We start from the raw sequence: 21,867 nt of genomic DNA, 5'->3' as shown, positions 1-21,867 counted from the left end.
GACGGAAAGTTACAATACACCGGTCGGTAGTCAGTAGCCTCTATCATCACGGTCAACATTAATACAGGTCACCTGTGATGGCGCACTTCTGATTAATATTTGCAATGGCTTCCAGCGTTATTTTTCCTTCCGTGGTCCCAGCCTTAATTGTGTTCGATCTAGGTAAGTTAGTTAAGTTCGGAAACTTAAAAGACTTGACTTATCGACGGCATTGTAACCCGGGCCGGCCGGGACAACTTGGTGACTGCAGACGGTGTAAGTCGAGACTCGATTCTGAACTTTGTCCCAATACTTGTCAGAATTGAATCCCGTCTTACTCAGCCATCAGCAAATTCATTTTTTGTGATATGCGAAAATGCTGAACAACTTGACAAGATCTGCCTCATGTTTGTGTTTTGAGTATGTAAATATTATTCTTTAGCAATGTTATGTTATGTTACGGTTTTGAATTATAAGTGATAGGTTTTCAGCATATATTGGATGCGCTGCACGTATTTGTGTATAGCTTTTTCATCTTTAGTAACATGTATTTGTTACAATAACTCATTCTAACTGTGTGTGTGAACAAATATATTTTAACTCAGAAGCAAAGACTCTACAGATAGCTGTGTAATGTTTAATATATATATATATATATATATATATATATATATATATATATATATATATATATATATATATATATATATATATATATATATATATTTCTTTCTTTGAGTCATTGCAATTTGCAGAATATTTTCGTTTGTTTTGAAATATCCTTCATCCTTGTACGTGGTTGACTTTATTATTAGCCCATAGTGACTGGTAATAGGGTACCACACTTACTAGTACAATGCAAAGGAAAAGTTAAGTCAGGTTCATTTCTTCCCTTTAAAGTATATTATACAAATGCGAAAAGATTGGTATAAATCATGTGATTTCATCATCACCAGATGCCCAAAGTGGCTGAATACATATACATATCAAGTGCAGTAATGCTGTTTGCAATATTTCAAAGTTGAGTAAGTTACTGAAGTGCTAGTTTATCTCCCAAATCATTATGTAAGTTGATAGTGATACAAGTTTATAGGACACTTTCTAGTATTAATAGCTGCACAGGTTTACACCAAATAATGGGAATTTTCAGTGTATTGTCTGACTTGATTTTTCCTTTAAAAGGGTGATAATACATTTAGTAAAATTCCAGATATACTTTTTACCCCCTCAGTGTCTACTTTGGTGACCTTAAAACAAAGCTGTTAAATTAATTTGTTTATTTCAGATTATACACTATGGCCATTCTGGGTGGATACCCATTATTCCCCACCATTTACAAAGGCAAGGTATGTATACAAGTCTAATCCATACAGATCCATGTTATCCATGTTACTACCTGTAAGGAAGTGTCCAGATTTACTTCCAAGGGGAAGATTTTCCATCCCCCCCCCCCCCAGGAAATAATGGGAAAAATTGTTGACCCCCTCCCTGAGAGTACTTGTTTTTTTCATATGCCCTCCCTCCACATACATACATACATACATACATACATACATACATACATACATACATACATACATACATACATACATACATACATACATGCATGCATGCACACACACATCAGGGGCATCAATCACCCCCCTCCCCCCAAATCAAATCTGTACATTCCCTAAGATAACACACTGGTCACAGAACAAAATATTTGACAGAAAAAGAGTACTAGATTTCACAACTCTTGCTGTGTTTTAAAAAGACAGGGAATAGATGGGAAGAAAGCTGTCAACATGTTATATACATTTAGTGTCATTAAACTTGATATTCTGAAAATTCTTGTTCATATGGGTTGGAGCTGAGTTCCAAGGACTACATTTTGTACATGATTGAATTACATGTATTTACAATTATGTACAAAGTGGTTCTCAAAGACACATCACTACCTATTTTTTTCTTTCTCTCTCTTTCTTTTTCTTTCTTCTGTGAAATACATGAAAAATTGTTGACATTAAATGGTAAAGTTGATAATAAGTTTTATGAGAGACCTTGTAAACTTTATGAGGAATTTGGATGGAGAATAAAATTACAGATTGGGACATAATGAAAAGACAGTATTATAGCAGAATTATTTTTACATCAAATTTAGACCAAGACTGAATGAAAACATTCTTTCAAAGTAGGACACTATATGTATGTAGTATACAGGTTTAGGCAAAAAAAAAAATTTTAAAAGTTTTTTTTTCTGGCATGCATCACTTAAATACCCAATGTCAGTTGTTGTGTGTGTGTGTGTGCTTGTCCAACTCATGCTGTCTGTAGATCTGAGGGGGAAAACAAAAATAACCCTCCCTACTTCAGTGAAGACAACTGCAGAGCCAATCATGAACAAGCAAATGACATCTGTCGCCATATACACACTTGCTCTAAAGTACTAAATAAAAAGAACAGTAACTGTCATAAATAGTAGACTGAGTGACTGAGGTTTGTTGAGAATAAAAAAAAAAGTTGCATTGTCACACCACTTTAGACAAAATGTTCTGACCAGAAACAATTTTTTTATGGCCTTACACTAAATAATGTTGCAGAAAATATAATGTATCTGTTTGTTGTAGGGTTTCATCTACATTTCCAAGTTGTTGATTGGATTCTATTGGTTTTGATTCCAACAAACATAATGCTAGCCCTAGTTATTTCTGTCTTTCTCATTACCTAATTCACCATAGATTTCTTCAATCTAGCAATATAATAAAATTAAAATAATGCCCTCTATGGCAGGAAAAGAAAAATTCACAGTATCACTGATGCCAGTGATGGTAAGAATATGAACCTACTAAGGCATATCTGGGTGAAAATTATCATTTATCGCTGAAATTTGGGAAACAAATGGTTTATAGATTCCTTATGACTTTACTTATCATTTCTACGGTATCTAGACTGGTAAAATATGATTATGAAATAAAAGTATTATGAAAATGTACAAATACACTTTTTCAAAAACAACAACCAACCATCCCATCCTTTTTCAGGTATTATGAAGCAGAATCATAGAATGAAATAGGGCTGCCCTAATGTGTAACATAGAATGAAATAGGGCTGCCCTAATGTGTAACATTGAATAAAATAGGGCCGTCCTAATGTGTAACATTGAATGAAATAGGGCTGCCCTAATGTGTAACATAGAATGAAATAGGAATGCCCTAATGTGTAACATTGAATGACATAGGGCTGCCCTAATGTGTAACATTGAATGAAACAGGGCCGCCCTAATGTGTAACATAGAATTAAATAGGGCTGCCCTAATGTGTAACATAGAATGAAATAGGGCTGCCCTAATGTGTAACATAGAATTAAATAGGGGTGCCCTAATATGTAAAATAGAATGAAATAGGGCTGCCCTAATGTGTAACATAGCTTGAAATAGGGCTGCCCTAATGTGTAACATAGAATGAAATAGGGCTGCCCTAATGTGTAACATAGAATTAAATAGGGGTGCCCTAATATGTAAAATAGAATGAAATAGGGCTGCCCTAATGTGTAACATAGCTTGAAATAGGGCTGCCCTAATGTGTAACATAGAATTAAATAGGGCTGCCCTAATGTGTAACATAGAATTAAATAGGGGTGCCCTAATATGTAAAATAGAATGAAATAGGGCTGCCCTAATGTGTAACATAGCTTGAAATAGGGCTGCCCTAATGTGTAACATAGAATTAAATAGGGCTGCCCTAATATGTATTATCATTTGTCTGTTGTGACATAGCCACATGTGTGACGTTATTGTGAAATCTTATGAGCTATACAAAAACATACATACCAGCAATACAAATATACAATATATGTTTAGATTAATTTTTTATAATATATTTTCAAAAATAATGTCAGGGGACTAGGTTTTATCTAGTCACTGTTAAAAAAGTTGTGTAAAATTTGCACACATTCTAAGGTCAAATGATTCATTAGCCATGTACAATTTTAGGGAGTATCATATTGCCCAGTACACTATTTCCAAAATGCATGTGATTTATCTTTTTGAGTTCAAGTATTGATTTCACCTTAAATACACAAATTTCATCTTCAAAGTTGTGAAAATAAGATACAAGATACTGTGTGGTACTGTAAAGGATTGAGTCCTTCACATTGCAACCATTATCCTACCAGGTCCCCACTTATACATTTGGGTTAACTTGTAAACAATCTTGGTCTACATCTTGTCCAAGGGCTGTAGTCATACTGAATTAAATGCTCGTGAAATGGCTCAACTGACAAGTTTGCAGAATCTCAGCTGGCCACACTAACCAACCAACCATCTTGACTCCAGAAAAGTCAATAAACATGACTTGACAAATATGCCATAGAGGGCGCTCTTTACTTGACATGATATTGTGTACTCTATTTTTTAATCCAGATATGTTTTCATTTCCATTCCAGTAATGGTAGAGTGTTTGATAGAAGGAAAGATGAAATGATTTTATACCAAGATGTGAAGTCTATCCTGCAACTAATCCAGGCTAAAGGGATTCAAATAGCTGCTGCTTCAAGGTATCTTATCTTATGGTATTATAGCGAATAATAACGATAATAAGAAGAATCATTATTCATCCAATTAAATAAAGAAATTTGTTGAATGGTTACCACGGATTAGCGCCCTAATGCCCTAGTATTGAAAAGCAGGAGGAAACCGAAGTACCCGGGGAAAACCTGCATTGTTTGGCAGGGTCAAACTGAGCATCACCCTTCTTACATACAGACATGGTTAAATTTTAATTTTACCCAGCCAACACCTGGCGGGTTCGAACCCAGACTGTAGGGGTAAGAAGCGTATGAGCTAACCACTTGACCACTGACAACCCATAATTGGAAACTGTTGTAATAATATATTGATATTATCAGAACTATGTATACTGTTCTAGTTGATAACAATCACATATATTACTTTGGAAAATGTGCTATTGGCTAACCAAGATAGACAAACTGTGGAAAATGTGCTATCGGCTAACTAAGATAGACAAACTGTGGAAAATGTGCTATCGGCTAACTAAGATAGACAAACTGTGGAATATGTGCTATTGGCTAACTAAGATAGATACAAACTATGGAAAATGTGCTATCGGCTAATTAAAACATCCATGGCCAGAAGTCAGATATTTTGCACGAAATACATTTTTTACATATAACTCATGCACATTTTACATTTTTTAAAGAGAAGTTAGAAATCATTAAATGCAAGCTACCCGGACCATCACCGAGAAAAAGAATGTATTTCGTGCAACTCTAGAATGTATTAAATGCATTAAATGCATTAAATGTATTAAATGCAAGCTACCCGGACCATCGCCGAGATATAGAATGTATTTCGTGCAACTCTAGAATGTATTAAATGCATTAAATGTATTAAATGTATTAAATGTATTAAATGCAAGCTACCCGGACCATCGCCGAGAAATAGAATGTATTTCGTGCAACTCTAGAATGTATTAAATGTATTAAATGCAAGCTACCCGTACCATCGCCGAGAAAAAGAATGTATTTCGTGCAACTCTAGAATGTATTAAATGCATTAAATGCATTAAATGTATTAAATGTATTAAATGCAAGCTACCCGGACCATCGCCGAGAAATAGAATGTATTTCGTGCAACTATAGAATGTATTAAATGTATTAAATGTATTAAATGCAAGCTACATGGACCATCGCCGAGAAATAGAATGTATTTCGTGCAACTCTAGAATGTATTAAATGTATTAAATGTATTAAATGTATTAAATGCAAGCTACCCGGACCATCGCCGAGAAATAGAATGTATTTCGTGCAACTCTAGAATGTATTAAATGTACTATATGTATTAAATGTATTAAATAGTTGATTTCCCGTCGATAGAGGGTATTGCTAAGCACTAGTCTCCACACACGGGAGATCGCAGGTGATAACAGGTACGATTTTTGGACAAATTTGTCGTTTTGTCATTTCTTTCATGCTCTTCTTCCAAGTGCGCTTACGAAAAGCAATATCCACTGAGTAGAACGACAAATAACGTGGACAAACATTCGATAATGTCTACGTTATCAAGATTAAGTGTAGCCTACTGTAGGGTTTCTTGTAATGTTATAATGCATTGGCAGCCATGTTTACAAATTGGAGTTGTTGCTGAGCAATTGCTATTATGAAGATCGAGGACCGGCTATGTGTTATTTTAGTCAACATTTCAGTTTGGCAATCTTTACACTCTCACATCCAGATTACAATAATGTGTTGACAGTTGTGAAGTTTATCTTGTCAGTTTTGAATACAACCACAATTTCTATGGTTGACTCAAGTTCAAGAAAGAGGGACATTATGTTTAAATTTTGACAGTAAATGGGTGTGTTGATAGAATAGTATTCTAATATGGCATGAATATAAACATTGTAATATTTACAGCCCCATTTTAGGACCGTCATCTGTAGACAGTCTAGGATATTTACCTGTGTTTTTTTTTGTGACAACTGCACAGATAATGAACTCTCTTGCAAACATATGTATATGCGGCCTTACCTCTCTATTTGATATTTATTTTTCACAGATATTTTTTTTTACTAAAATTGTTGCATAATTACTAATCTATAATAATAATAATAACAATAATAATAATATCACTTGTAAAGCGCCATATATCCTAAAAGTCCATAGGCACTGAAACACTACAAAAGTGATAAAAACTACTAGTGGAAAACATACTAAAAACAGTCTCAAATCTCAACGATGTTCAGCTTTATGATAGCCATTTAATATTTTGTTTGTTCTGAGCTGAATGTAATACAGAAAGATCAACAGTTTATTTCATAATATTATTCAATTTTATTGTAAAAATTTGTGCATATTTATAATTCATCACCTAATGAGCTATTTCCAAATATTTATTCATTTATGTTTATGTTTACTTGAATAAAAGGGAAAACAATGGAACATTGTTCATGATGCCTGAAAGAACTATCAATGTATTTATTCTGTTTATGTTTACTAGAATAAAAAGGGAAAACCGTTGACGTGAATCTGACCACAAGGGCACAACTGGACATCATTCAAGATGCCTGAAAGATCTATCAATGTGTTGGAGGATCAGATCCGAACTAAGATTCTCTCCAGACGAGCTCGTGTGACCGAGTTCTTCAAAGACTATGACAGACTCAGATCTGGTTACATTTCAAGTAAGTTGAAATAATCTACATAACATACATTGCAGTACACAGTTTCAGAAGTGTGGGGACTTTCACTCTCTACATACCACATATTACAGCTCTTTGCAGAAAAGCTTGCCCAAGCTGTTAAATGAACTATTAAGATCAGTGAGTCTGATCACAAGGTTTCATGTTGAGATAGACACAAGAAAGATAACAGACAAATATCACATACACAGTGTAGACTCTTTATTTAGTTAACTTAATGATATGAACAGTAACTGCATGAAAGAAACAGTTCAGTTGATTGCTGACCATGGATTTTGTTTGAACTTCAAGAAATTATACCTCATGTCTAGTGTAATTGTAGTAGTGTGCATGCTGTTACTGTTAATATCTTTAACTAAATGAAGAGTTGATATCATAATTATTTGCCTGAGTTGAACAATAAAACACATCTTTAAATGAAAGTTCATCTGTGTTGGTAATTCAGTGTTGGTAATTTTTAAACTTTTGATCCAAACACAAACTTGAAAATTGTTATCTGATATTTTTGACTGCGTACTTCAGTCTTTGTCAACAGATTGACCCATTTATTCAGAAAATTATTATTAAAAAACATATCTATATTGCTATTCTACGTATTACATATTTCTCACATGATGGCAAATAAAAATGTAGATAAATCCAACATGGTCAGCATGACGTTATGTATTCAGATCACTAACTCCACATAATCATCAATTTTCTAGACTGTCATGTGGGGATTTTTGGCTCTTGCCTTCCCTACAAAGACAAGAGCCAAAAATCCCTGATGACTATTTCCTAGGCTAAACTCTCCTTAAAGTAACGTAGTCTGTTATTCATTCTACTGATAGGGAGTTCAAAGCAAAAAACCTATAGACTTGTTGTAAGGCAAAAAAATTGTTTGGTTCTGGTTACCCGAACCCCACCTATAGGTTTTCACTGTCGACCCTAAACATTATTTTACATATTCAAGGGAAAAAATCAGGACAATTGTGATATCTCTCACAAGAAATAGTGGATGATGCAAAAACTGGCACCATCTTAAAAAGACAATATAAAACTGTTCTTCCAGTCTGTACTGGCTGTACATCTGATGAGAAGAAACCAATAACACAGAGACCATATGGAAAACAGTGGAAAACATAACTACCTAAACTAGACACTCACACATGAAAAAATATATACCCCCGGTATATAAAAAATAACATAAAAAATCTATCTATCCCACCTATTCTAAAATTGAGCATAATTGGAACCACATAATTTTCATTTTGAAGCCTAAGCAATGAATAATACAGAAATAATGCGAGTCACATTTATTGTTATTCATCTAAATGTATCATAACATACACAAATATTTGTATGAACCATTAAAATTGAAATGTATTTATAAGAAATGATGTACATATTGAACTATTTATTTAAGAGATATTATCATATTTATTGTATCATTATTGTTAGTAGCTGGTATTGATTGAACCATAACGGTAGATTACTCTGTAGATTTGATACTGTTATTGGGAACAGATGTTTGTAATTAAAAGTATGCATTTTTTTCCCCACAGCATCACAATTTAAGCGTGTTCTGGATCAAAGCTTTGGAATACAACTATTCCCCGAAGATGAGCAGGCACTGACAGATAAATACGAAGATAAAAACGATGGAATGATTAATTATCGTAAATTCTCTGATGTCATCGATTGTGGTGAGTATTCTGGGATAGTACACAGAATATCTGTTTAATTGGGTAACAGGGTTATGAACTAGTAAAATCAAAATCAATAACACATATTGACCACAAATTTTGGAGTAGTCACATGTTTCTGTTCAAAAAATGTTGTCCTGTCGATGTATGTTTTTTTTTCATTAAACCTGCATTACTGACATTATGAGAGTCACTAAAAATGAAATGTTTTCAGTGACAATATTAAAATTAATTCCTTTGGTGGCCATGCTTTCTCACATGCCACACCTCGTCTTTAAAACAAATTGACACCGGAGCTCTGACAGACACCCACAGTCAATGCCTTCAGGAAAAACCTTAAAACGCGAAGGTTTTCAATATTTAACTGTACAGTGCCTCTGAACTTTACTTTGTATTGGATACAGGCACTCGATTGATTGATTGATTGATTGACTGATTGACTGATTGAGTGAGTGAGTGAGTGATTGATTGAGTGATTGATTGATTGATTGATTGATTGACTGACTGACTGACTGAGTGATTGACTGACTGACTGACTGACTGATTGATTGATTGATTGTGTGATTGATTAATTGATTGATTGACTGATTGATTGATTGAATGATTGATTGATTGATTGACAGTAATTTAGAACAATTTATGTGACATTATTTTAAAAGTGAGTGGTAACTTTTTTATCTAAAATTGTATTTTTCACAGTTTTTGAACCAAATGATTTGAAGACTGAACCACAAGCAAGAAAAGTAGAAGTCACAGAATAGTAAGTATATCACTTTGCTATTGAATACTTATTACAGATGAGATAATGAAATATATTGCCCAGATATCACAAAGTCATTATTGTATTGTTAACCTCTTGAAATTCTTGGGTCATTATATCGATTATTCTCCTGGTATGATAATATTTCATAAGTAGCATTATAAACCTGTGATGTCACAAAGTTATTAATGATATAATGAGGTTATTACTCATATAATCATAGTGGGATATGACAAAGTCATTATTGGTATTATTACCCTGGAATATAGTGAAATTGCTATTGTTATAATTATGAAGGGATATGGTGAAGTTTATATTGTTGATGTAATCACCATGGGATATTGTGGAGTCATTATTAATGTTTATTACCCTCAGTGACAATTTCAGAATTATGTTTATCTTTTAGACACATTTATTATAAGGTCGTTATCAATATTTATCACCCTCAATACTAGTGGCTGTTGTTTTCCAAAATTCAATTAGATGTGTTTATCATCTGACACATACTGACATTTATTGTGAAGTCGCTATTGATATTTATTGCTCTCAGTCGAGATTTTATATAGTTGTTATGTGACACATTTCCAAAACGTTATTTTCTTTATATCCTTTAGTCTGGGGACACATCGCTCTCAACGTCCTCTCAGTCCATCCTTTCGTAGTAGATGTACTGATATTCTGAGGAGAATTGCACCATTTTATAAATACCATGGAATCAACGTCAGAACTTGTTACGAAGACTTTGACAGACACCACAATGGATTGGTCACAGAAAGCCAGGTAAGAAAGAAATCACATGGACACCATGTGACAGTCACATGACAAATGTGTTATGTAGATGTTGACAGACACCAGAATGGATTGGTCACAGAAAGGCATGTCAGAAAGAAATCACATGGACATCATGTGACAGTCACGTGACATACATATTGTGTTTGAAATTAGACTTTAAATGCTACATCGCAGTGTAACATAGATACCTGATATAGTTACATATCACAAATCAAAACAGCGTAGTATAGTTATTGATGCGAGGATTTTCTGTTGGAATATCGTCCTATCTGTAGATCTTTATTTTTTCGGTCAGACGTTGAACTTTATTTTCATTTGCTATCGTAGTTTTCCTGGTCCACCAGACGTGACAGAGAATGAGATGCAAACACTGGCTCAGAAATACCTGGATCCAAGTAAAGCTAGTCTCTGTAACTACTTGAATTTCCACCATGATGTAGAGGCTATCAAAGACACCTTGGTTGAGGATTTAGAATATCCAGGTAGCCCAGCTAAAGCTGAGTATAACATACCAGCCAAGGTAAGTCAACGTGTAGGAATTTCTGATTTGATGTATTTTCCCCAGAGGATTAATTTATCATTATTGTCTCATCAGTGATGCTGATGAGGCATTGGAAATGTCTGTTATGAAGAAGAAAATTAGTCATCCAATAGATTGTTTTCAAATTACATCGTTTGGCTATTACCAATACACAAGACCTTCCTGTGGTACTCGAAATGGGTAGTTGAGACAGATAAAATGTAGTATTGTACCATGCGCAAGCCAGGTTCAATAAAAAAATATGGAATATATACTCTGGTCGTTCTACCTCACAACAACGCATGCCTATGTCACGACAACACATTGTCTATGTCACTGGTTCTGCTGTGTTCGAAATATGAGTAAAAACTTTCAAAAGTGCCATTACTTTCCCCAATTTTACTTTTATATCACTGGCGATGGTATAATTATATTATTCCCAATATTGTTTCTTCATTCAGCTGGAAAATACTCATGACCTAAGGGTTGTCACTATGAGTCACTTGCCGAGAAGTAACAAGTGCCCTGAGGTCACTTGTATTTTCCTTGGCTGAACAAAGAAAAATGTTGGGGCATAATATCTAGTTATAGGAAAATATCACATTTGCAAACTACTTCTATCAACTATGATTTCTGTTGTTTGGTTCTATATTGGTTCAATGAATTGTGTAGATTAGGGGTTGGTATAATTACCCCCCCCCCCCCCAAAAAAAAAAAAAATCAAAAAATCAGAAGGTTTGATATTGCTCAGTGATCAAATCAAGATTATATAAGTCTTAATGTGGTGTTTTTTTTCTAATTCAGACTGTAGCACCACGGTCCGTTGATGATGTCTTTGACAAGATCCGTACAGCTGTGTACAAAAATGGTATCCGTACCACTGAGTTTTTCCGTGATCACGACAGACTACGTAGCTACATTATCACCGAGAACCAGTTCATCTGTGGTCTGTCATTGGCTGTGGGCAAGGAGGCACAGTTATCACGCAGTGATATACAGAAAGTGGTGGATTACTACAAAATCAAAGACGGCAGAGTACGATACAAGGAATTCTGTGACCTGATGGAAAGTGGTAAGTCTTGTTGAAAGAGATCAATGAAGTGAAATGGTTAGGTGACGTCACAAAAAAGATTGTATGTGGGAGGGAGGTAAAATTTCAATGTAAGAATATAGACATAAGCTAACTCAGTAACATCTGCCAAGCACAAGGGGACAAGCTTTGATGTAAATTCTCTTCACTCTTTTCATGAAGGGATAAGTAGGAGTGTATAAACACAGTAAACCCATTCAATGACAAGTGAAGACGAGGCAGTTAACTGGATCATATTGATTGCTTTCTTGTCAGATGACTAAATAAAAAATCTTTTGGAAAATAAAAAAAATATTTAAAAAAAAAAAAAAAAAAATGTTCATCCGCCCCCTGCCCACTCATAATTAGGGGGGGGGGGGGGATTACAATTCTGCAAGTTGTTGACGAAAATAGATTTGAAATTCAATTTTAATCGGACAATTGTATTAAAGAAAATAAAGGAGCATAGCATAAAATGTTGGTGTATATATTTTAATTTTATGGTGCATTCTTACCAATCAACTTGCTATCTATATATATAATTTATAAATAACATGGGATACCGTCATCATTTCACTTGTTTGTATCTGCAGCATTTAATGACCCAGACTTGGAGAAGAAACCAACAATGGAAGTGAAAAGACCACCACTAGGTGCTTTGTCCAGATATCTCAATCCATTGAGTGATGTAGAAGAAGCCAGAGTAGCTGAGGTATTGATGGATTTGTCAGTGACCGTACAAGAACGACGTATCATGATGTATGCCTATTTCAAAGACTATGACAGAGTATGTACAATTTTTAACTCTTTTTTTTTTCTTTTGAAGGAGGCTTAGTTTTTAAACAGGAAATTGAGAATACACCACCCTCACTCAAATTGGAGGTATCATCACCTCATAGTATCGTTTCTTAAGAGCTTTGTTTCTTGGTATTCTGTAGAAGTGTAAATCAGGGATTTTTTTCGTATTGTTCAGACATCGGGGAAAGCAGGAGTGTTCTATGATTAACTGAGTAACCTATACAATGTATACCCCCAAGGTACACAGACAGGAAGTAGAGCGCCACCATGGCAAATTTTGGAAAGGCCTATTATAAAATCTTTTCAATACTTGTCTATCTATAGACAATACAATCTGTTACATCCCAGAAAAGCAAGTTCAGTTTGTACCACTATCATTTATAGCATAAATATCAGGTATATAAGTGAAATCATTTTGCTTGGGTGTTAGGCCTAAAAATAAAAATTGTGCGGTTCCGATTACACTCAATTTTAGAATAGGTGGGGTAGGTAGATGTTTTGGGAGTTTTTTTGGATTTTTTTTTTCATGTGTGACTAGTTCAGGTAGTTATGTTTTCTGTAGTTTTCCATATGGTCTCTCTCTGTGTTATTGGCTTCATCTCATCAGATGTACAGCCATTACAGATTGGAAGAACAGTTTTATATTGTCTTTTTAAGTTGATGTCATTTTCCACATCCACTATTTCTTGCGAGACTTCACAATTTTCACGATTTTATTTTATTTTTCTCGAATACATTAAAAAAAGTTTATGGTCAGCGTAAAAAACTAGGTGGGGTCAGGTAACCGGAACCAAACAAGTTGTTTTTTAAGGCCTTGTAGGTTTCAAAACTCTGTGACACTCAGTCCCAGTTCAAAGAACCATGAGGTTCATTACAAGTTAATTTCTGTCTTTTCAACAGAGCAAAGCAAATACAAGAAACATCACATTTTCCCAGTTTGGTCGTATCTGACATTTCTTGAGTCTCAATGTGCAATCAGAAGACTTCAAGTTACTTTGTCGTAAATTTGAAGACCCAGAACGCCGTGGAGATGTCAACTATCCAGCATTTGTCCAAGCTGTGGACAGAGGTAATATATCTGATTTGTCAAGTTACAATCATTCAATCCAGAAATTTACTTCAGTTAACTTTCTGCGCCCGTACTCTCACGAGCATAGCGAGTGTAGTGTGGCGTACTCAGTGTATTTGTATGAGTGCTTGCAGTGTTTTCTGCACCTGCAATTTCACTCACCACACTTGTGAAAGTGCAGCAGAAAGCATGAGTGCAGATACCCTGAGTACCCACACTGGAACTCATGTGGCATGGGGTTCTGTTATTATATATGTTTATCTGATATGGCAAATTTCCATAAAAATCATACAGTGCAATCACATGATTTTGTGTGTAGTGAACGATTGCGTCCTCACTTGTATATCATTTGCATACAGCTAGGTATGCAATAATGTTTTTGATATTGCACTGCAGTGAAAATACCACTAGTATGTGTGTGCACCAGTGCAAGTAATTTGTGGTACATATCTAATATTACCTTGTTGTTGTTGTTGTCGTCGTCGTCGTCGTCGTCGTTGTTGTTGTTGTTGTTGTTGTTGTTGTTGTTGTTGTTGTTGTTGTTGTTGAAGAAGAAGAAGAAAGGATAAAAAAAAAAAAAATTCTTCACTATGATAAGTTAATTTGTTTTCTTTCTATAATTCATTTTCAAATTGTGTTCCTTACCCAAAAACTCATGCAAACTTTATTAAGATAACACTAATGCAATGACCTGGGATTGAAACATAGTCCTTTAAACTTTAAATTTGAGATTTGTCTGCCACACTCATATTTTTTGTTAATGATTGTTATACATTGTCTATTTTATTGCAGAGTTTGTTGGCTTTACTATTGGAAGTGATGAAAAGAAAGATGCAGGAGATGCTTCTGTCGTGACCAAGAAACCTGTTGATATCAGTAAAGTCAACTTTGAAGAAGTTTTAGGCAGAATACGACATCATTCATTAGTTAATAGGATCTGGGTAGGAACATGTACTTTATTTTTTTTATCTAAGATGTAAAAAGGAACGATAGGTACACCAGTACACTGGTGGGCTAAGTGATGGTTCACTGCAAAAGAAGGGAAAAAAATTCAAGGTACAAACATACACGTATGTGTAATTAGTGTGTCCTCTCAGCCAATTTGACACGCCACTGATGCACACAATATCTAGTGACGCACCAAAATTTGGCATTCCCCTATCTCTTTATACTATGTGGTGACTCACAAGAAATCTCGGTTTTTCTCATTTTGACTCACAACAACAAATTTTAGCTATCATTAGAGGGCACACTGTGTGGTTGAAAACAAGTACCAGCCTCTGTACAAAGTGAAACTTTTACATTAGAAAATGTATACATTTGTATACTTGAAAAAATATACATACTTGTACACTAGAAAACAATGTATAAACTTGTACACAAGAAAATAACGTGTACATGTTTACATTAAAAATATATACACACTTGTACACTGGAAAAAAACCTACCGGATACTAAAATCAAAATGTGTGATAGATATATGTACTTTAGTATGACGTTATTTATGTGGTATTTTTTATTTACTAATTCTTCTTTATCTTTCAGGTGAATGAATACTTCCAAGACTTTGATCCGCTACGCAATGGTTCAATCTCACAGACCCGTTTCCGTATTGGTCTAACAGCCATGGGTTTGAGTACTATGGGACAGAGTAACTTGTCCGAGGCAGAGTTTCTTGCTCTGTGTGCTTACTATAATGATCCTAAACACCCCGGTAGAGTACTCTGGCCAAACTTCAAAGTAGATGTCGACACAGGTAACTATAGCAACAGTGTCCATGTAATGTTAACAAAAAATTGCAATATATTTTTCGTTTAGATGTGTAAAGGCCCACTGCAAAGTAGGATTTGAATTTAGGTTTGAAAATTATTTTTTTTGCCCCAAAAAGTTGGTCTAGAACAAAAGAATGATCTCAATTAATCCTCATTAAGATAATTAACACTGATGTGATGGCCTAGGATTGAAACATAGGCCTTTAAGATATTGAAAAGTAATAATAATATGATATAAGATTTCTATAGTGACTGTACTAAAGTGAAAAACTTAAAAATCCTAATCTAATGTGGGCTATAACATCAAGATGAAAAATAGATTGCAATTTTTGTCACTAAAGAAGCTCGGTGAGCGTTCCCTTTCTTACACTGCTTCAGTTTTGAAGTCTTCACTCTTTGTCACTCTAACTCTAAGTCTTCCTTCCACTCTGCCCTTAAAACTTACCCATTTCAATCTTAACTCTCACTCACTTACACACTTCTCTCTGCATCCTTACCATATTTTCAAATTGTCTCTCTGTATCCTCTCATTCTGTTAGTAGTTCTGTGTCTGCAACTGGAGCTCTTCAAAAAACAGGCACATTATAAATTCACTCTATTGTTATTATTAAAACTGTATTTGACCAACTTGCTAGATCGCATTAATTACAGAGAAATATTTGTATCTTATAAATGTCATAATTTATTCAAAATTAGTTGTCTTTTATCAAATTAATGTACATGAAAATAAAAATGTGATGTTCTGTGAATACCGAACTAATACTTAGTAACTTCATTTTTCATTAGTGTTTTGATTCAAATTTGATATTTAGAAATCAGCGTTTATATCAAAATGAGAAGTTGTCAAACTTATTTTGAATTCCTTGGATAAAGCTAAATGTATGTCAACACTTGGTTAAAACAGAAAAATACTGTTTCCTGTGTTGCTTAAGTAGGATTTATGGTTTGTGGATCTTTTTATCTATTACCAGTGTTTACTCAAGTTGAGCCAAACTTAGAGAAGACCCCAACAAACGAAGTTCCTACACAAGACACCTTCTTAATGGATAAACCTGGTACAACAAACTGGAACAACGTCGATGGAATGGTGGTTTCAATCGTAGACAACGTAATGGAGAGAATGCGACAACGAGCCATGCAACGACGAGTTCTCGCAAAGCCTTGTTTCCAGGACTTCGATCGTCATAATCGCGGCCACGTGACCAACTCACAATTTCGTCAGTGTTTGACGTATCTCAGCCTCACTGCAACAGAAGATGAAATGATCGCTTTGGAAATGAAATTTGCAGATAATTTTGGGTTTAATTATTTGAGGTTCTTAGAAGAGTTACAACCAGGTGTCAAACAAGACATGAAGTATCAGGAAAGATTGGTTGAACTACACGCTGTCAACAGTAGAGTGGTTAATCTAGAGAAGAATGCACGCACAGACGTCGACAGTGTTCTCACCAAAATCAAGTCCAAGGTGAGTGAAATCAGCAACAAACTGACAAAATGAAGTAACGTCCTGCAAATTAATACATGAACTATAAAAATATCAGTCTGTGTTATAACTTATATCTTAATATTTTGGTATTAGTATTAATACAACAGGGACTACTATTTAAGAGTAGATGAACCTGTCATTTTTTTTCTTGAAAACTTCCACAAGCTCAATTTACATGATGTACACCATTTTTTTCCAGTATGATATAGTCTAGTTCCTATACAGTATTGTTTCCATTTACACCTCAACTCACAGTCTAGTTCCTATACAGTATCGTTACCATTTACACCTCCACTCACAGTCTAGTTCCTATACAGTATCGTTACCATTTACACCTCCACTCACAGTATGTCAAAGTTGTTACTCTAGAAGTCCTGAGATGCATGAGATGAAATTTAAAATTCATTCACAGCCACCCACACAGTCATTAACATCATGTCTTTGTTAATCAATCTCAAAATTCTAACCAATAAATACACACAATTTTATGGCCATGTCACATAACAGCAATAGTTTATGTTCACAAACAAATCACATACACATAAAGAGGCCATAAAACTGTTCTTATTAAACCATGAAATGTAATACAAGTCTCTGCTGTTCCAACATGCTGTGCCAAGTATTATTAATCCAATTCATTTGTTTACTTTCCCTGTTTGTAACAGTTTCCGTTTGTCCACGGTCTGATGTCGGCAGTTGTTATGTACATTATGATTGAACTTGGATATTTAAAATAATTCAAGTCTATCATTTGACATGATTTCTGAAAATTCTAACATCTGTTCTTATTTTCTCAGGTGATGAAAGAGAGGATTCGTATTTTGGAATTCCTACGTGATTACGACAAACTTCGTACAGGACGCATGAAGAAGGAGACATTCCGTCGTGCTTTGGATCCTGCCAATCTTGGTTTAAAGGGGTCAGAGGTCGCCATTCTTGAACAAGCGTAAGTATGCTCAATGTTTAACTCCAACTACACTATAGATGAGTGAGGGTGCTCTGTCACTGGGTACCTTATACATAGACTAACATTGCTACAGTTGATCCAGTGAGGTTATGAACAACAAACTTCATGTGAATATTGCTCATCAGAGTGCCCTCCTTTATAAAAATTCACGTTTCAACTTCATTTCAACTATACCTTCAACATTCTCTGATTTTGTCGATGGCTGGCAAAATGAAATACTAGTAAATGGCATTATATTATACCAGTATATTGATGGTGCAAATCAAGAGATCTGATTGGTCAAGACAACAAACTAAGACATCTAAAATAGTGACGAATGCACAGTCGTACGTAACACGAACATCATTGAAACGTTCATCATTGAAATCATTAAGGACCTTCAAGTAGTGAATAGATAGACCATCGATATCATAAACATCTAAGTATATAAACACTTGTCTCCCAAGAAGTCCAGTGAGGGCCATCCCTCATGGGTTCAGTGTTAATGTAGGAGTAAACCAGAGTACCTGAGGAAAGCCTGCGTTGTTCGGTAGAGTCAAACTGAACGACACTCTTCTTACAGTGTGGTAAATTTAATCAAACCCTGAATGGGATCGAACCCCGGCCGCAGTGATAAGAGGCAAGTGGTTTAACCACTCAGCCACCCATTACCCCAAGCATGGTAAATTCTTAATGCAATAAGTTACAATACTGACAATTAATCGCTATTCATCTCTACTCCTTCAGTTTCCAGTCTCCAGTAGATCCCAACTATGTGGAATACTTGAAATTCAATGATGAGATAGAAGGCATCTTTACCGTGAAGAATTTAGAGAAGGCACTGTTGTTAACACCACAACAATACCGTGTACCCGTAGAAGTGGAACAGAATGTTCTCCCTCCGGAAGAAAAAATGTGCTTGCAGCAGACACTGGAAAGATTAGCTAATAGGGTATGTAATCAATTTAATTAATGGTTAATAGGCCATTCCAGATTGCAAACAGGAAATAGATAATACAGCGCCCTCGCTCATATTGAGCGTATCATCACCTCATAGTACTGGTTATTAAGAACTTTATCCCTTGGTATTCTGTAGAAATGTAAATCAGGGATTTTTTCATATTGTTCAGACATCAAGGAAAGCAGCAGTGCTCTATGATTAACCGAGTAACCTATACCATGTATACCCCCAAGGTACACACACAGGAAGTAGAGCACACCATGGCAAATTTTTGGAAAGGCGTATTATCAGTTGGGGAGTGGTTATCTCATTTGCCTAGTACAGCTGCAGTCTGGGTGCAAATCAATCTCATTAAAATCTGATGTAGGGAACTGGTCAAAATTTTGTTATTTACCACCTACTTGTATTGTCATTTATTCTTTTTTTGTTCTGTCGACACATGATACCTGCATCTGACACAATCAATTAGGAAAGCAATTTTGAACTTTTTGACTCATATTTTGAACACAGCAGAACTAGTGACATAGACATGCATTCTCGTGATGTAGAACGACCAGAGTATATATCCCACATCTTGGCTCCTGTATGATATAATAGAAAATATATCAAAGTGCAGAGCATATTTTATTAATTATCTTGCTCAGCCTACATGCATCTAAAATCAATCCTTTCTTTTGTATATTTGGTAGGTTCGTACAAGGAGTATGCAGTTGTTCCCACTGTTTGAAGATTATGACCGCGTACATAACGGTACAGTCTCTAGATCCCAATTCAGACGTGTCCTCAGTGAACTGGAGCTCAACAGTTTAGTCAGCGAAAGAGAATTCCAACTTCTATATGAACAGTTCCATGTTAAAATCGGCGACAAAGACGACGTTAATTACATCGCTTTCTGTGATGCTATTTATCCGTTAGCTAAGTTTGAGTGGAGAAAACCATAAACCAGAAAAGAAAAAAGTACTTTCTGAATTATCACAAAAAATGTGTATTACCAGGTTGTCGAAAAGTCCATCCATATAATCACACATTTACAAATTATCAAATCGTCCATAAATTGATATGCAAAGACCATTGTGCAGGATATTTTTTGAAGACTGTATGTATATATAAGAAGAAAAAATTGAACAGGACTTTTTATTTTGTTTGTTTCATAATTTCAGTGGCTTTAAACCAGAACAAATGTTTGTATTTTAATGTGCTACTACTCTATGTGTTATTAATAGACAACACATGCTATATATCCTATCAGCTGACTCATTCATCCGAAATATATCATACCATGAAACTGACACTATGGAAGAAAATATTGTGTGTTTTTGGTGGTTTAGCTGTTTTTTAGACATATATTAAAGACAATGTAATAAATTTATGAAAAGGTTGAATGATATAATACTGTGTATATTTCAAAATTTGTCTGTTTCTTGTCACTGAAATATTCAATAAACTCATTTGTATAACAAATGTCGGTTTTCTTTTTTTGTTTTATTTTTTGTATGCTGTGGTTCGACATTCTCAGAAGTACTTTTAACTTCTTTGATTTTTTGCACACTACTCACTAACATCAGTGGTACATGCAATCTCAATAGGCCATTCCAGACTGCAAACAGGAAATTGAAAATACAGCGCCCTCACTCAAATTGGGGTTATCATCCAATGGACCTGTTACCAGTTCCAAGATTCATTGCGCGTCTCTCTATACAATGCCATGTATTCTGTATGCACAGGTGGGGTTTGCACGCGCTAATGAGGGGGATGATTGTCACCTGACCATACCCTGGGTTTTCCAGTAAAATCCAACTCTGTCATCGATGGCATTCAGTCTTTGTTCTGTAAAATCACCCATAATTAAAGAGGTCAACATGTCTTACCATCATTTCCTGATGAAAATGTTATTTCAAATGTAATAAAGACTAAATCTAACAACATAAGCGACGTCCTCTCGTGCAATGCATCTTGGAACCGGAAAATCGACTATAGAAGTGTAAATCAGGGATATTTTTCATATTGTTCAGACATTGAGGAAAGCAACAAGTAACCTATACCATGTATACCCCCAAGATACACACAGACAGGAAGTAGAGCGCCACCATAGCAAATGTTGAAAATACCTATTCCACTAATCCTTAATATTTTCAAACTTTACAGATTTAAAGTTAGCTCTTTTATACATAATCTGATGTATCACAAGTCTGCACACTCTATTACAGATTACTTTACTCTTATAGATCATCCCTATGATACAAGACAAAGACATAGTCGTAAACTTTTTCTAGAATATAATCATACAACATTTGGTCAATCTTCCATTTCATACTCTGGCGTCAAAGCCTGGAATAATCTGCCTGTTGAGATTCAGTCTATTGGTTCATGCATAAATTTTTTAAAAAGACAGTTAAAAAGCTGTTACATGTATTCTCAGAATATGTATAACTGTAATGTCATGTACAACTTTTCGTAAATTGATAGTGGAAATTGTATGTGTATCAATTTTACTGTTCCATTGTTGTTTGTTGTGCTTTGTCTTTTTTTAAATGTTTCTTATTTGTGATAGTTCTTATAGCAATCTGTAATGTTGTATATATACACCTAAAAGTAAGAGTATGCTTGTTAGTCACTAAGGGGATACAAGTTTGACTAGCTTTGCTATTTCTTGATCCACTCTGCCATGTATTCTGTATATGTATCTAGTTTAATTTTAAGTAATTTTTATTATATTGGTGAATAAAAAAGTATTATTATTATTACTACTACTGTTTATAATCACAATTTGACTTCCCCTCTACTACTCAATTCTAAGTACCTGTCATAGCATTTTATATCTTACTCGAGAG

General features: G+C 34.8%; 2 protein-coding genes across 2 annotated transcripts; both read left to right on the top strand.

Moving 5' to 3' along the window:
* Positions 1–6,981: 6,981 nt before the first annotated feature.
* Positions 6,982–10,899, top strand: LOC144437597 (uncharacterized). The gene is made up of 5 exons (XM_078126566.1): positions 6,982–7,160; positions 8,723–8,863; positions 9,563–9,623; positions 10,238–10,403; positions 10,743–10,899. The coding sequence occupies exons 1-5, from the start codon at positions 7,040–7,042 to the stop codon at positions 10,773–10,775; spliced, it is 522 nt and encodes a 173-aa protein (XP_077982692.1). The 5' UTR covers positions 6,982–7,039; the 3' UTR covers positions 10,776–10,899.
* A 2,844-nt stretch (positions 10,900–13,743) lies between these two features.
* LOC144437596 (uncharacterized) lies at positions 13,744–20,475 on the top strand. The gene is made up of 7 exons (XM_078126565.1): positions 13,744–13,871; positions 14,664–14,812; positions 15,417–15,627; positions 16,615–17,108; positions 17,927–18,075; positions 18,823–19,027; positions 19,726–20,475. The coding sequence occupies exons 3-7, from the start codon at positions 15,498–15,500 to the stop codon at positions 19,975–19,977; spliced, it is 1,230 nt and encodes a 409-aa protein (XP_077982691.1). The 5' UTR covers positions 13,744–13,871; positions 14,664–14,812; positions 15,417–15,497; the 3' UTR covers positions 19,978–20,475.
* Positions 20,476–21,867: the final 1,392 nt, after the last annotated feature.

This window comes from Glandiceps talaboti, chromosome 7 (assembly GCF_964340395.1).
Source record: "Glandiceps talaboti chromosome 7, keGlaTala1.1, whole genome shotgun sequence".
Lineage (NCBI taxonomy): Eukaryota > Metazoa > Hemichordata > Enteropneusta > Spengelidae > Glandiceps > Glandiceps talaboti.
This window is presented reverse-complemented; position numbering and strand designations above follow the sequence as displayed.